At 43.1% G+C, this 17,537-nt stretch overlaps 1 protein-coding gene across 5 annotated transcripts in view; it reads left to right on the top strand.

Annotated features, from left to right (window-relative positions):
* FYN (FYN proto-oncogene, Src family tyrosine kinase) overlaps positions 1–17,537 on the top strand; it is a 139,974-nt gene that overhangs the window by 117,809 nt on the left and 4,628 nt on the right. For all 5 annotated transcript variants that reach the window (XM_026065558.1, XM_026065555.1, XM_026065557.1 and 2 more), the window contains exons 11-13: positions 1,304–1,380; positions 1,484–1,637; positions 10,161–10,292. In XM_026065558.1, coding sequence (XP_025921343.1) covers positions 1,304–1,380; positions 1,484–1,637; positions 10,161–10,292 — 363 coding nt within the window. The remainder of the gene's footprint in view (positions 1–1,303; positions 1,381–1,483; positions 1,638–10,160; positions 10,293–17,537) is intronic.

Genomic DNA, 17,537 nt, shown 5'->3' on the forward strand with positions numbered 1-17,537 from the left:
TTCTCTTTTACTTTAAGCTACTTAACTGGTTACAATGTAGTAAAATGAGAAAAGAAAAAAACTTTTAGCTCCATCAGATCTCCAGCAGGGGTGCTGAGAGTAGAGCAAAAAATCTACTTGTTTTGGAAAAGCAAATGAACCAAATAGGAAACATAAGTTCTCACAGGGTAGTTTCGTTGTACGTTGGAGGATACACTCTAAAATCCTGAGTACATTTTTTCAGTCTATTTGGAGTTGATTTTTATTTTCCTGGGAGGTGCCTGCCCACCTCCCTCCTCAGAGGCATCCAAGCACTGACTAACTCACACTTTAATCATATGTCTCAGTGTCAAGCATGTGCTTTTTCCCCTTAAAAAAAGACTTCTCAAAATCTTTCTGAAATACATGGTTTGTTTTGGCTTAGTTTACTAGTTTTTACTGTACCATTTTGCATCTTTGGTTCTGAGCTTGAGGCTGAGGATTTATCAGGGGAAAAATGCCTAATCATCTGTCTTTTCCCCTTATTTATTAAACCATTTGGCTGGCCTTATTTAAAGGGGACTGCTCCACTTCTCTGTTTAAATACACGCTAAGTATGAGGTTGGAAATAGAGCTATAGCATCCTAAGCTCTTTTAAAAGCTACAGGGAACTTCCTTGCTTTCCCTTACACAGGGAAGCTGTGTGCATACTGCTTTTGCTAAAACCACTTCTGTCTGACCTACACTTTGTCTTCTTCAGTTTTGCATAGCGGTCTTCTAAAACTACCACTTCACACTRTGATTAGTTGCATGTTACCTAAAGAAGAATAACTACTAATTTCTATCTCCTAAGGAAAATTAGCCTTTATTAATGCTAGCCCCTTTGGGCTTATTGGGCTCCGGGCTGACCTTTCCTTTGGAGTAGGTTGAGCTGGGATCTGACTTTTTCCATAACTTGTGTGGCTTGGAACCGAGCTGATGCTTTTCAGTTAGCTGACGCCTTTAGAGAGCAGCGCTATGTACTTTAAAAGAGCACTGGCGCACATAGAATAAGTTAAGAAAGATCAGCTTTCTTAGTAATAGTCAGGAAAATTAAAAACAACTTTGTTTCTTTTCTCTGCAACTTCCTTTGGACTAGTGACATACTCTTCTGCAAGCCAACCTTAAAGCAGAGCAAAACAATGTATAATAGGAGAATTTGAAAATATTGCTCTTTCTTTGAAGCTGTTCACTTGGACTCAAAACATTTCTGTCTTTAATATTGCATATAAGGCTGCATATCCATCCTGATGAATAGTCATTATTTCCCTAACATTTCTCTATTATTTCAACTTTGCATTTACAGGGAGTTTGCTAGATTTCTTGAAAGATGGAGAAGGAAGAGCTTTGAAGTTACCGAATTTAGTGGACATGGCAGCCCAGGTCTGTTTTCAGAGTACTGAGCATTTAGGTATATGTGTTTCATAGCCCATTTATGTACCAGTTTGTTTTAAAATGCACTGATTGTGTTTCATGCTTCTAACAGGTGGCTGCAGGAATGGCTTACATTGAGCGAATGAATTATATACACAGAGATCTGCGATCTGCAAACATTCTGGTGGGGAATGGCCTAATATGCAAGATTGCTGATTTTGGATTAGCAAGACTGATTGAAGACAACGAATATACAGCAAGACAAGGTAGATACTACAGCAGGCATAGCATGGAGTGTCATTTTTCTTATGAGGAAGAGTGGAAAATTGTTTTGAAAAAATCTCTGTCATATGCTTTGCAGTTGCCTTCAGTAAATCCTGAACTCATGTTTAACTGCTAGCCCAGAACTTTACTGGTCAATGCACATCCTAAATAAGAGACTTTATTTGGTTGTCTTTGTTTCATTTTGGTCAGTTTTTAAAGGAAATATGATAACTGTGAGCCCAGGTGAGTTAAGTGACACTGAAGACAAGATCCTTATGGTGCCATAACAACAGCAACACTTTACTTACCACCTTAGAAACCTGAACAGGGAACCCAAAAAAGTCTATGCCACTATAAGCTATTTATTGTTAGTGTGTCTTCTAATATTTACTGAACTGCTGTGCTACTCTTTTTTTTTCAAACTGGTCAAAACAATCTATTCAAGACTTCTGCCTTTATTCAATACAGCTGTCTCTCTGAGAACAGTCTTTTCTTTGGGAACTTAAAATGTTACTGTAATAGCAAAGCCATTTGCCAGTGCCACACAAATTGCTGGGCACAACCAACCACTGATATGCTATAAAAATATATCAAAGAGTATTAGAACTTTTTTTAAAAGCATGTGTTTGTTCAGATTGAGCCATACACAAGCTCTTTGTAGTTAGTCGTTCTTTACAAGTCATGCTTAGTTGTCAGATGTTGATCCAAGTTTGCAAAGTTACAGTTTTGTTCTCTCTCTGTTGGCAGTACAGTAGTAGTGCTTGCTCAATATGTGTCAGTAAATACCGCTCCGTCCCTTTTCAGTTTCAAAGCCAGTGAGTGTCTTATTAAACCATGTTGTATGTCATCAGATGAGGTCAGTTAAGTACTCCCTAGCCCACATTTACTCCTTCCTATTGCAAACTTTTTCTCTTAACCAAAAGTCCCTGTTTTAGCATGGATTTTGTCATTAATTCTTAGGAAAGAGCTAACTTCTTTCTGTAACTTTCAAGTGTTGACAGAATGAGTCAGAGAGTTTCCAGAATGCCTTATATTTCCCTGGGAGCAGAAGCTCTCATGCCATTTGCACCACTCTTAATTGCTGTCTGCAGTACCTAGTCACAAAGATGTGGAGCACAGGCGACATCCATGCTAACGGTCACCTACTGTGTGTTTGGACGGGAAGGCCTGATTATTTTGTGAGGGCCCTTAAAGAACCTGTTATAGATACTAATGCAGAGAGTTAACCGATATTGATTTGAGCCTGAGGGTGCGAATTGTTCCTTGCTTGCAAAAACAGTCTTGTGTCATTGCTCTCCAGAGCAATAACAGTGTCTGCAAGCTGCGGTAGACAGAAAGCTGCTTGCCTTGCCTTCTCTTTTGTAAAACAAGAAGAGTAATACATGAAAAAAAGGCAGCCAGATCCAGTCTGTAAAATGGCTTTGAAACAGTGTTCTATATTATCTCCATTTTTGTCTGTTTTACTGCCATGTTTTTTATTCCCTTTGGAAACCATTCAGTGTATAGTTTGACATGACTAATTATTTGTTTTAAAAGACAATTATGTAACCTACTCCTGGCCAGATCTCTTCCAGCTCATGATCCCTAGGAAATCCTTTGATGCCCTGTTTGCTTCCTGGTTAAAATCTCCCAGAATAGTTTTGCCCTCTTTACATGTTAGAAATCCTTGAAACCTGGCCTGCTTGATGTGGAGAAGCTTCGTTTTTATAAGACAATAAAAATTACTGGGTTTTGGATGGGAAAACCTTGAGCTGCAAAAATGTGGAATGCCGGGACTGGCGGGGGAGAGGGAGCATAGACGTGGATATTGCCTGCCCTTCTTCCACTATGGAAATCGCTTGTATTGTGGAAAAAGAGTCTGGCTGGGAAAGGAGGAGTGGTTTGGCCTTGAACCTGCGTGGCTGGTGGTAGGAGACCTGAATCCTGTTTTCTCTGGTGTGATCTGATTGTGCAAGTTTGGAGAAGTCACCCATCTTTCCTGTACTGCAGAGGGATGGGTAATACGTCTTCCTCTTACTGAGGTCAGACTAAAGTCCTGCAGGGCTAGAGAATGCCTTAAAGCAGGGGCCCAGAGGGTTGCAACTGTGTGAACATCTCTAGTGGCATCATTCTGTCCATGGACTGATGGATGGGTTTTGTAGAAAGATTTTCCTACTTTTACTAATGTTTTTTTGACCCTTTCTTAACCTGTTGCTTGTTTGTTTTTGTTTTTTTAACCAAAAAGCATAATTTCGCTTTACATTTCATTGCAATTAACCTGGCTTCCAGCTGGACACCCTAGTTAGTACCTTTAACTTACTGAGGAAGAAAAATGGCTTCTCTTATTCCACTGGAATCTTTCTCTAAGTGGAATTCAATCCCGTTTTGTTTTGTTTAGCCTCAGTTTTGAGCAGTGCTTGGTGGAGACCACAGTATCAGAAGGAAACGGTTGCCTCTGCTTGTTTCCCATGACCTATTGCTTCAGCCTCCAAGGGGATGCATCTGGGGATTGCTCTGTTTATCTAGCTGACTACTGCCTTGGTGGGAATTTTGACACAGGAACAGAACCTGGCCAGCGGAGGGAAGGGGGGCAGGGAGCGCTGCCTCCCCACAGCTCCTCGGGGAGCAAAGACATGTTCTGCCATACAAGATGTGAAGGGTAAAGCCTTGGGTCCCTCTCTCCTCCGCAGTCCTCCGTCTCACGGCTAAAGCGGGTTGGTACAGAGCTTGTTGTTGGAGCAGAGCAGAGGTGGTTTTCTCCAGCCTTGCTCYGTCTCCTGCTCCCTTCCCCCACTGTCACTTTTGTCTCCATTTAAATATTTTGAAAGGAAACAGATGGGGATGCTTTGAGCCCCAGTGGGTTAGAGTGCAGGATTCCTGAACCTGTGCGGGTATTACTCAGCCTGGTGGTAACATTTTACTGACTGGTTTATTTTCTTTTTGGTTTGAACAAAGGAGGCCTGACTACTCCTGATTTATGAGAGGTAAATGAAAAGTGGTTCGTTGTCTGCAGTGCCATTTCTCAGCAATTGTCAGGAAGGAAAGAGATGGTCACACCACTAATGATTTAAAGTGTGTAACTAGTAGCTATATACTGCCATTAAATAATACAAAAAAAAAGTTCTTGGCTTGTAATGAGCATTTGGTTCCTCTAGTTTTAGAGGAAGTGAGTAATCAAAGGGGAAAAACATGCCTACTAAAATGACACCCATATTAAAGGCTACAGTGGTGGGCTGTATTGCAGCCTGCACCATCAGGGCTTGGCTCTTTTGACAGTTGCTGTTGCATCATCTTTTCCCCTTGCACAGTGTTGGGCGTCAGCCTTGTCTCCTTCCCTCAGTGAGGATGCTTGTGTCCGCCTCGCAAGGCAAGCCTTAAAACTCCTGCTCTTCTCCAGGGCAGAGAGAAGCTTCCCGTCACCTCCGACACAAGATTTCCCATGCAGTTTTGTTACCCTTGTGCTGATGGGATTCAGAGCTATGCAGCGTTTTGGCCAAGCACATGGCATTTTTGCAGAGAGCGCTGAGTGCCCCACAGAGTTGCTGGGGAAGAGTTGTTACTATTCTAAGCAGTAGCAGCTGATACAAATTTAAAAATGCGTTTACAGAAAAAGAGCAGAGTTATTTTCCAGGCTGTGTTTCTACTGCATACACTGGCAGCACTTGCAGTAATGCTACTCCAGCACACGTGAAACAATAAGGATCTTTCTGATGCCTTCCAGACAAATCAGAGCTATTTCGGGAGCTCTGGTACGTGTTTGTAAACTTTCAGATCATTTTTGCCTCCTTAACAGTTAGAATCATCTCCTTCCTGCCCTGCTCAAAACCAAATGATGCTTCTTATTTTTTTTTCCTAGAAATGAGCGGGGATTTTTTTTTCTCCCACCATGCTCTTGCCAGTCCTTTTGTAGGGACTTGGCTGCCGGTTCGGCAGCTAATCAGGTCTCTGTTGTTTGCTACGAACTGTGCTGCAGGCTGTAGCATCCAGGGCTTTGTCCTTGCTCTTTGCCTGCCATTCCCGGGGCCCGCAGTGGAGCAGACAGGCCGAACGACTCTTATTACTCAACAGCAAGCCCCTGGGGTCCTGGATCACTGATACACTCCTGCGGCAATGCCATCTGCTCTGCAAAAAGGGAGTGTGACCAGGTCAAGAGGAAGCACGAGGGGAAGAGGGGCTGCGTTCAGACCTGCCATACCGCCCCTCATTTCCCCGCTTCCCGGGGCGGGAGCAGCCTGCCAAGCCTGGTCCTGATCTCTGATGTTTTGCCAGGCTTGGAATTTCATGTTAGTTCTCACAACACAAAAAAATGTAATTGCGCAGTCCCTCCCACACAGCACTCATCATCGCCTGCCACGACTGACTCGTTTCCTGTTACAAGCCTGTTTCAGCGTTTAGCTTCTACCTTTTGCAACTTTCCTTTTTAAGCCCCAGCAATTCAGTGCTGAACTACATTCTCCGGTCGCTGACCTGAGAGCTCTCGTGGTATATGGGTCTTAGGGCTTGGGGTGTTCAGCTGGGACTGGTTTTAAGGTGCAAAAGGTAGCAACTTCGTAGCATTTCCTGAAATGGCATCGTTAGCAAGCTGGCACCGGCGCTAGGGCATGGATTTCAGAGGTTTCAGCTTGGAAGGGATTTAGATTTGAAAAACAAAGTTCTGAGGGATTTTCCCTAGCATCCGAAGAATCCATGCAGAGAGTTGTACGCCAAGGTCACTCACTTATCCCAGCCCCCTCTGCTCTTTATCATTGCGCAACCTTGTTGGAGCCAAGGAAGACTTAAAGCAGGGGCACTGACTGATTTTCCCAGAGAAATCCTCTTGGGAGATAACCTGTGTGAATGTCTGGACAGAGCAGGGCAGAGATTCCAGGGCTAAATCTAAAATCCTCAGAGGTAGGCCTGCCACCCTAACAATAAATCCTATGAGAAGCTTTGGCTTATTGTTTTATGGTTCCAAGCAGCACAGAAACCCAAAAAAGGCTTTTCCCATGCTGAAGTGTTTTTAAAAAGGAGTGGGGATAAAAGCCATAGCTTAAGACCTAACTTTTGGGCAAAGACAGGGTATCCTGACCTAATGAATTTAGAGCATGATTGGTTTATAGGCATCGAGTTACTGACCTGCTAGTTTGTAATAAAATGTGTTCAGCTGTTCCAGCAAAAAAAGAGACAAATCCCCCCGCTGATGTAAAATATGCCTTGAAAGTAGGAGATAGGCTGCTTCGTCAGGTGGGGTAATTTGGCTTATCAAATTTATTAATATGCTTGCCAGTAATACAAATTTTATCTGATGATCTGATGCTGTAATTTGTTTTCAGCACAAATTCAGCTGGTTTAATAAGCTGCTGAGACCTGAACAGAGGGAGGGGGTGTATTTTTTAATCAGTGCATTGGGAACAGAGTGAATGCAGAGACTGCATGTCGGTCAGAAGCCAGGCTGAGCAACTGGAACAGCATCTGGCCTGTGCAAGTGCTTTGTACAGCAATAGCAGTCAGGAGGCTTTGGAGTGGTGCTCCATGCATTTGGAGGTTTTTCTGTTTCTGCAGAAGTGCACTGCTTGTGTCCCCAGTACCAGACATTAGATGGGAGACAGCACCTTGGAGGGGATCCACTTTAGTCACCGCAAAGTATTGCTGTGATGAACTCCTACACGCATGCGTACACACACATTGGCGTTGTTCACGCTGTAGCAGTGGTGCTGCCACCTGTTTGAGCTCCTCTGGAAGCACACGCAGCTTCTGGTGGTGCTCAAAAAGTGCTTCTCACCCTTGTTGCTTATCCTCGTTTCAAGCGAGTTACGTGCCATCTCTCTCTGTTACGGCTGTTCATGCATTGTACCTGCAACTGTGCAGGTGGCTGGCTTGGTGCCTCCTCACCGGTCTCTGCTTTCCCCCTACCAATGGCTCTGCCATATGAAGGCATTGGCTCTCTTGGACCATCTAGCTTCCAGCATGCATTGTAGGCCCTGAAAACCATAAGACAGAACTCTGCTAGTGGCCTCTCTGCCAGCTTCCTCCCCTTTCAAACCAAACTTCAGGAAACACTGCAAAAAATGAACACGTGACTGTTGTATTAGTTGTTTTAGACAGAGAATCACCTGTAGCAGAGGCAATATAGAAATGTAATCAGTAGTCATGCTGCCATCAGAAACTCGACAGTGCACACTGTTTGTCTTTTCCAGCAGCACTCATCATGTCCCATGGGGTTGGTACTGCTCTAGCTCTCAGGAAAATGGATATGCTGGAATTGTCCCCCCTTCTCACCTAGTTACCTTGCTTCTTATCTTCCCATGGTCCCTCAGCAAACCACATACTCACCTCCTGGTGCCACGCTGGCAGTAGATGAAAAAGGTAAAATTAGTGGGGGAGTTGGTCACAAAGGAGTTTGAAGAGATTTTTGTCCTCCAAAGATGAGCTCTAGGTGATTGCTACCTTTGGATCCAATTATGAAGTCCAAGGGAATTAAACTGGCATTGGTTCAGCTTCTCAGAGAAACACAGCTGATTGACTGAAAAACTTATTGGATAAAACATGTGCAACAAATGAACACACAAATCCTCACGCTTGGCCATCTCACACACCACCAGCCAAAGTCCAGGTCTGATAGCCAGTTTTCAGGCTGATGGCCAGCCTAGAGCTATTCCTTCAGCTGGCATGGTATTTGTGTACTATCTCAGCTGCATGTATGAGAGAACAGAGGGACATTAGTCCTCATATTCATAACATGCCTGCCATGAACCACAGGCCTAGGGAACGTGACCCACAGATATGCGCAGCTTGCACTTTTTCCAGGGATTGGCACAGGGTTTGTTGCCCCAGGCTTTGCCAGTGGTTGGGGGAGCCAGTTGCCCTGTGGCTGCTGGTGTTGCTGAAGTTGGGCGAAGCTCCAGGACGGGGGCTCTCACCATGGCAGGCTGCTGCAGAGCTCTCGGGCATCACAGCAAACATGGAGTTTAAGAGAAGATGAAGCTCTGCCAACTTTGAGTGTTTGTAAAATAAGATTGGTCTCATGAACAAGTAGTGTAGCTAAGGGAGATTGAGGCCAAAGCTGAGCACCTGAATTTTAGCTCCTGCCTTCATATCAACTAGTGTAAATATAGAACAGGCTGACTTTTCTGAAAGTGCATAGACATCCACAAATCCTTGAGCATCTTTGCAAATCTAACCATTGATATGCTGATGCTTAACTAGACTTAAGTTCCTAACTTCAGGCATTAGGAATTTGAAACGTCCTGTGTCTTTTAATTTTAGCAGGACCTTTTTGAGCAAGTGCAACTTTCACAAGAAAATATGTATTTCTTTCTGAGTAGCAATCTCTCTTAGGATGACTTACATTTAGGGTTGGAAAGCTTTTAGCACACCTGATGTTTTACTAAGTAAGGGAATGAGATTTACCATGTCTACTTTGTGCTCTGAGCCCAGATGAGATTGCAGCATACAGCAGAAGCTGTGAGGCATCGAGCACTGAATGCAATGGCAGAGCAGTGCCAGCAGGGAACTGTAAACAGTGCCATAACTTAACTCTCTGAGAGTGATTTATCCACGTTACAATTTCCACACTCCTCCTGAAAGCTAAGGCAACTTTTACAGGAGGATGGTGAGAAGTCAAAGTCAGTATGTTTCAAAATTTGAGAGTGTTTGTCACTAGGGATCAGCAATAGGCAATGCAACTCTTTTGCTTGTATGCTAATACAAGGCACCAGGGAAATGTCTGCATACTCTTTCATACATACTATGAGTTAATTATTACCACAAGAGTTTTCTTTAAAGTTATACTGAAAAGTATTTTCCCTGAGAAAACAGTAAATGATTGGAAAGGCAAATAAATCAGTGTTTAAAGGCTTGTTATCGTACCATCCTTACCACAACTGGCTCCTACAAACTCCGATGATGGATGAGCACATTAGAACTGCACGTATTTAAGGCACTATGGGCTTTTCAGTGCCAGGAGCTTACAGTATTCTGTCAAGCTATAAATCATAGGCCAAAGTTATGCCTTGACATCATTGCACTCCAAGCAACTCGCATGGCAGTATTATTTTTAAATCCTTGGGTGTTTCTAATGAAATGTTAGGTTTGTTTTTAATTTACGTTTTTACCATGTTTGTTTGTTTTACATTTTGCTCAGCTTGAGCAGAGAAACTGGGAGGTGCACTTCTAATAAATCTCGGTTCTATTCATACGTGCTAATGCTGTTTGAGTTGCAAATATCATAGGGAAATGTTAATTGAAAACATTTGGGGGAAGTTTCTATTATGTTGGGCTTATTGGTTTTTACAGCTTCTTTCTTTCATAAGACCTCAAGTCTGAATTAAAATTTCTTACCCTTCTCTTGGGATCTGGGACAAATCCACTCCTTTCCTGCTAAGTCTTTCCCTCTGCCCTACACATTCCACCTGTCCCATCCTCCTTGGTTGTATTCCAGGGAGTCGTACGTTAATACGTCTGCAGCTCTGTCAGCCCACAAGTGTTGCAGAGCAAAACAGTCACCATTGAACTGCTACTTTGATTCTGTCTCTATTTTGATTAAAACTCATTTATTCTTTCATTAGGTGCAAAGTTTCCCATTAAATGGACTGCGCCAGAAGCAGCATTGTATGGAAGGTTCACAATAAAGTCAGACGTGTGGTCTTTTGGGATCCTACTGACAGAACTGGTAACAAAAGGGAGAGTGCCATATCCAGGTAAGAAAACAGTCACTAGTTTCAGCCATGCTTCACCTGGGGAAAGAAATAGGAATGAGTCATATGCATAAATTGGACTTTTATTGGACAAATAATTGGAATGATTATTTTCATTAGGCTCAAAGAAGGATGGTTATCATGCATAAGTTTTGCATATGCTTAAAAATGGTCCTAACTCAGCCAGTGTGTGATGGTCATGTTGAAAATGGCAAGAGGCAGAAAATCCAACATGTTCATTTCTAATTCTCTTTTTTATTGTTCTCAATTCAATTATTATAACTTTTCTCAACAAACAAAAAGAAAACCATGTAAAATTACTGTATTATGGAGCAACTAGCTCTCTGTAGTATTGCACTCACTTTAAGATACCAACCGTTAAACTCCCAGAGTGACATTATCCCATTTATTCTGTCAGTCTGGTTCTGTGCAAGTTTTGATGACTGCCTGAATGTCTGGTGTTACCAAATCTCTTTTTTATAAATGCTTAAATTTCAATCCTGGTTTTAGATGTGGATGGAAAGGAAAGAAAAGAATTCTGTAATTGCAGGCCAGAGCTCAAGGCAAGGTCATAGAGGGGCCAGATTCTCTGCATGGGGAAGCTGGAGGCCCCATGACTCTTTGTTGAAACCCTGCCAAGTATTCAAGGGATTAAGATTTGTAGCAGGGATGATTGGATCTGCCTATGCAGAAAGAGCTTTTCATTCTGTTGCCCCCTAAAGGTTGTAGGCATTCAGGTGAAGAGGAAAAGGGTGAAGTGAAAGCAGCGCATTACATGGGAAAAAAACAAGCCCTTCATTTACTTATCAACACAGATAGTAACAACAGGGCATCTAGTTACATCTTTGTTCTTCATTTGGAAATTTCCCTAAATACTCCCCAGTAAACTTTGGTTGTGTGCACTGCAGCTGATTTAATGGAAAGTGCGCTAGAGCAGTTTCAATTTGCCAATCTGTGCCATTTCCACGCAGTCAGATCCGTACATCAAATTCAGCAGGAAAAGCCTCACGGTGGTGATCAGTTTATCCTGTTGTATCTCATGCCACTTTAGAATGCTGAGCTCTGCAAAACTAAACTCCCAGAGTTTTTGCTCAGAAATTTTGACTCTGCTAGCTCCTAGCAGCCGGTAGCTGATATTTGGGGAGAGAATATGGGGTCTGGAAGGCTTTTAGTGATCAGTAGTGAATTTTGGCAGGATTGACAGGCAGCAGCTTAGCAAAGCTGTGACTGTGACAATAGAAAGAGGGAACAGAAGGGAGGATGGCATGTTTTTGTGCAATGGATGAATCCCTCTGCCCAACACTTCYGTACATGGTTAAAGGAAGGAGGGTCCTGCCACTGCATAGAGCAGGTCGTGTCAGTAGCAGGCTCAAAGGTCTTCTTGCCAGGAGGGTTACTGACTGTGGCACGGAAGGGTCAATGTTATCCATGGACTTACTGAGGGTTAAATGCAGGCAAGGCACTGTGTGCAAAGGTTGAAGAAGTTATAAAGAAGATGTGTAAAATTTAGCTGATAATGTTATTTCCACAGGGTGGGCAAAGATCTTGACCATGATATAAGAAGAGGAAGTTCCTGGTCAGTACTAGCAGAGTAGGTGTACAGGGACTCTTGCCAACCAGGACAGAGTTAAGGGTGGTTGTTTTGGGTTTTTTTGCTGAGCTCTGCATTTGTGGAGGAGAGATACTTTATAACTACCCTTCTGGCTTACTATGCACACACACACACACACACAAGAAATAGTAATGTGGGCAATGTCTAAGCCCTTCATTAACTCCGTGGTTAATAATTGAATGTTGTACTGGCCAGGGCAATAGAGGAGGTCCACATTTCCCAAGGGTTGCTTTCCTTCCCTGTAGGGGAATGAGGACAGTGGATGTGCGTTTAAGTGCTTGTAGTATATAATTTCTTGTAGGATCCATGACAGAAATCTCAGGCATGGTCTATGTCCTGAAAATACAGACAGTTTTATTACGTGGCAGTTTGAGCACATCAAAGACAACTGGTGGTGTCTCTTCTCTTTCAGCACTGCCCTCCCCCTTCATCCCTTACTACATAAAGCCCCCACATGCTGACAGTCTTTCCGGCTCATTCTCCCCTACCCATGTTAGGAAGAGATCAAGTAGCTAGAAACAACTTTTTATGGGCTAAGTATGACAAGAGGGAGCAATTTACTGGATGGTCACGTACTTGCTTGGTTACATACTGCATGAGCTCTGCACCAGGACCCTTCCTCCCTGCTGTGACTCCCATCTTTGCCTCAGGCCGGAGCCCTTAATCGTTCCCACGACCACCATCACTCCTCCCTCGGTCAGTTTTACCTAAGGGTAGCCTCTATTTTAATTTTGTATTAGTCCTTAGAGATTTAAACTAGGTCTCATTTCCCAGACCCTGACTGAGAAGGCTTTTATACGCTGAGACAACAGGGGAGTTGGGGAATGGGGGCCTTCTCAAAAGCCAGGGTATGTGTGTAGGATTGACAGAGGGCTTGGACTTCCCAGAATGACATGGCCCTCCTGAGTCCCTCAGAGAGGATACTGTTTTCCCCTGACCTGGAAGGGACCATCCATCTCCTACTTCACACTGGGGAGGGAAGGACCTCCTGGAAGGATAAAGCTTCATGAATTCTGGTTCCTGTCTGGGTCAAGGAGAAGGGTTCAGGCACTGCCACAGGGGAAGGGCCTTTCCTGCCTTTGCATCATGGCTTGCGCAAGGAGGGAGAAATGGGAGGTGAGCCACCTCCAGGGACAGGACTCTGCCCTCATCACCCAAGTTGCAGCAGACAAGCTGTAGGTGAGAGCATGCAGTTCATAGGCACCACTGACCCATTCTACCATCCAAGGCAAGGGGATTTGCAAGCTCAGGAAAGGGTCAGCCTTGAAACAAAAAAGGGTCATGGAGCTGACACCCTGCTGTAATATCCAGTTTCTGAAATAATTGTGGGCACATTGTCCCAGTGCTCCTGCTCATAGCAGGCCAGGGGAGCAGGGAGAGGCCCTCAAACAAAGGAATTGCCCTCTTGCTGGACAAGATCTTGGTGCCTGGAGTGGTTATTTAAATCACGCGCCCCAGTTCTGCGGTGGTAACCATGCCTGCAAGCCACTCTACCTCATGCTATTGAGAACCAAGCATTGTTTTAAGCTTGCATAGGAGGGAGAAGCACAACGAGGACAAAAGGAGAAGGCAGGCAGTGTGTGGAGAGGCACAGATAGTGTATGGGGCAGGACTTGGCTTTCACTGTCCCTTAGATTTCAGTCAGGTCCTGTTCTGATGCCCCCTTTTGGAAGACAGGCTGGAACAGTGGCATGGTATGTGAGCAATAAAGATTTTGCCAGCAGAGGTGAAGATCAAGCCAGAGTTCATGATCTAGCCTTGCCCCCAGACCTAATAGCTCTCACGAGCAAGGGTCTGACTTTTTGACATGTGCCCTCATCTTCATCCTTTAGCCAAGCCTGCTCCTCTGTCAATGGACCTAATGGACTGTTGTGATAACTAATTTATTAATGCTTTCCCTAGCATTCCCTAATGCTTTCCCTTTCTTTCCACAAGACAGCAGATTGAAATAAGCAACTTTCACAGTCTTTTTGGGTGTTGAGGTTCACGTTATCACGCTGAGGAAATAAAAACTGGATATGGGCAGAAGAGGAGCCAAGTTTAAAAAATAATCTACATAGTCAACCTTTTTCAGTTTCTGTTTCTTTCCCTTTTCACAAATTTCTCTTGGGTCTTAGTATTTTCTTAAATGAAGTTTAAGAGTAGGAGGCTACATTTCTCTGGCAGTAGTCCAGAGAGATTGTTGGTTTTAACATGTTGCCTTTTGGATAGACACAAATCTCAGCTTCACTAAACCAACACCTTTGACTTGCCCCTTTTGCACTCTGCTGCATTTGTCACATCAAGAGCATTTTCATTTTATGTCTAGCGCGACAGCCACCATGATACCATCCACAGTGCTGCACCCAACCAGGCTGGGCTTTGAGCTTGGGCTCAAGCACCTGTGCAATCACTGGGGAGCTGTGTTCAGCCTCCCCATCAGCTGGGGAGCCTGGGGCCAGAAATGTGAGAGAGTGCATGGTGCGCTCCCCAGGGCCTGGGCTGAGCACACATCTGTGAGCTGGCGTGTGTACATACCATCATCATGGATAGTAAATAAGAAGTTTGGAGAGATGTGTACTTAACACATAGCACAGATATGTTCAGGTGTGTTCTTTGCTACATAGGAAAGTTCCACTCACAAATGCTGTAGCTCAAAGTTGCATCCATTATACTTGTCAAATGATACTTTATTTTTAAAAAAAGGCAGATTTTGATAACCTAGCCTTGTGGGTGTTTTGAGGATAAGGAGTTCTTGGGGGATTTTAACCCTTAATTTCTAAGTGAAATGGTTTGACTTCCAGATGCCTATAACTTATTACTACTTTTCCACAGGAATAATTAAGTTCACCTTATTTGCTGTAGCAATCAGCATTATGACTCAAAGGTTCTCTGCATTCAGGAGTAGCTTTCCCATGCCCTATTACAGGAACTATTGTTCCTATGTATGGAATCATGTCCCTGTCTGAGCCCCATATCCCATCCCTCTCCCCTTGCTTCTGGCTTTTCTTCAGAGTTACCCACGGAAATTAGGAATTCTGTTTCTACATAGAGCTAACCAAAACTCACAAATCATCCCATGGTCTCTGTTGTACCTCTCCCTTTGAAGCATGCTCTCAGTGTCAACGTGATCTAGCCCCTCTGGAGAGCTAAACAATTTTACCTTCTCAACTGCACTAGAGAAGTGCCAAGCTGCCCACTGAAAATATGTCTGAGGAACCTTTGAACATGAGCAGAGGCAAAACTATGGGTCCTTGGAGAACCTTTAATGTCTGAAACACAGCAGATATGCTGTTGTTGTAAGGGTCTTATTTTAAGCATTTGTATCTGTGTAGTTTGGTCACTGGACTGAGAGTATGCAGTGGATCCTGAAACCTAATTCTCAGTCCAAAAGAAGGAAGACAGAATAAAGTGATTTAAAACCATCACTGCCCTCACTGGGTTTGGGTTGCCCAAAGTAATCTATGTAAAATATAAGCTTACATCTCTTACTATTGAAGCTTTTCTAGGAAAAATCAAGCAGCATTGTGTTTCTGTCCCCAGTCTGTATGGGCAGTAGATTTTCATTCTATCAGGTTTTAAAATGGACATATTCTGTGGTATCCTAAGACTACTGGATGTTCCACTAACAGAACTGGACAGTGGGGGGTTATTTGGTTTTTGCTGTTCTTGGGGAATGAGGAGCTAATAGAAAAGCTGCCTTTTGGAAATTGGATGTTTTCTTTTTGGTCAAAATACTGGTTCTAGAAACATGAACACAAACAGGTTTTCAAGAAGATGAAATAGCTGTAGTCTGCAGGAGAACATTGCTGGGTAGTTTACTCCACAGATGTAAAGTTTTGTAAAATAAACTTTTAAGGGGTCTAGAAGTATACTGCAATCAGAATTTCATTTATTATTTACTAAAAGACGCGAAACTCTTGGGAATTCATTAGGAGAGAAGCGTTGTACTAACTGTTCAGATATTCTCTCTGTGGTGTTAGAAGTGCAGATACAACAGGCTCCTGCTATCAAAAGAGAAGCACTGAAACGTGCAAGATAGGATAAGTGAATCTAGATAATAGGTTTGTAAACATAAATAGGCCCTGTAAGAAGTAAAAAGGTAGTATCCCTAAAACATTGCTGTTTCAGTAAGTCTGACTAATAATCCAAATAAGATCTTGAAAAAATGTATTCAAAACTCTTTTTCAGCTAGCAGCACATCTTAAAAGCAACAGAATATCTTTGGAGAATCCTAGATTCTGCAGTCTTTGGTGGAGAAATGAATTCCAAAGGGAACGTGAAGGTCACTTGATTTAGTTTCTTATCTGGAATTTATTTGGAGGAGGGAAAAGGAGAAAGAAAAAAAGGGTGTTTTTCTGGATAATACTGCAAAACCTAGCTTCACTGTCTTTCCAGGGACAGAAATGACTATGACTTCAGTCAACACTGTCTCTTTTATGTTCTCTTTTCTGCCTTTTTAAAAGAAAAGGGAAGCGAAGAGCTGTTTGTGTTTTCCCTCCCCCCTTCTCTCCTCCGGGTTTTTCTTCCAGCATGTAGTTCGTTATCAAGTTTCAGAGTACACTTTGCAGCACTGAGTAATGCACTGGATAAAAATACCAAACATTTGATATCTTAGAAAAACAAATCAGTTGGGAAGGAGCTTTTCTGCTGCTGTTGCTTCCATCCATGTTATACTTAAAGGGGTACTGCCAAAATAAAAACAAAGAATGCAGTTTGCTCATACTGTAGTGTGTGTGATTTAGGTATAACACTCATTTTGATAGGCTTCACTATGTAAGGGAAGGAAAGCACAGAAGTTTTTACTCCAAAACTTGAGCTAATTCAGCTGATTTGGAGATGAGAATAAGACAAAATAGTGCAGCTTGTTGTTCAAAAAGTAAATTAAAAAAAAAATTGAGACTATGACATAGGCAAAATCCCCATTTTTTCTTGTAGCATCTCAAAAACAGCAAAGCCAGAAGGTTTGGGTTGATTCTGCCTTTGGGGTGGTGATGCCTCACAGACCATTAGATTCTTTTGCAATTTAAAAAGAAAAAGTGGAGTATGTTTGTGAAGTTTCTTTTTGGCTATTGAGGAACATCCAAAAGTTTGTTGAGTGTGTGGCACGCTTTTCTGGTGCTGTGAGCCTGCATGACCTAACAATATAAGTCTTTTGGAGTTGGTAAGACAGGAGAACTTTTACTCTAGGCAGAGTCTGGTGCCTGCAGAAGAACCATTTTTACTCTGTTTTCATCATTCTGTGGAGTCCTAATCATGGGCTGCTTTAGGGGCCAGTTTGTTCCTACTCATAAACATCTAACACAAAAAATATAGTGGGTGGATGCAGGTGGCAAGAAACCGGTACTAAAGTGTTGGTCTGCAGGATGGGGAATACTGTAAATCAGTAATCAAACCTTTGTTTATGAAATTATCACTACAAAAGGGGATGGTAAGGAGAGGATCGAAGGAGGGTGAGGCACTATTCTGGGGAGCTCCCCCCCATGCGCAACAGCCAGCATAAGAAACAGCACGGCGGCGCTTTGTTTGAAAAGACGAGGTGGTCAGGTAGGTAGGAATTGTGACTCGACCAGGACATGACCAAATGAGAAGCGGGGCAGCTTGTGAGAGGCTTTGAAAATGAAGACAAGCAGCTTGTATTTCACATAGCAAGGGGG

The sequence above is a fragment of the Apteryx rowi genome, unplaced genomic scaffold (genome assembly GCF_003343035.1).
Source record: "Apteryx rowi isolate R43461 unplaced genomic scaffold, aptRow1 scaffold_229, whole genome shotgun sequence".
NCBI classification, from domain to species: Eukaryota; Metazoa; Chordata; class Aves; order Apterygiformes; family Apterygidae; genus Apteryx; species Apteryx rowi.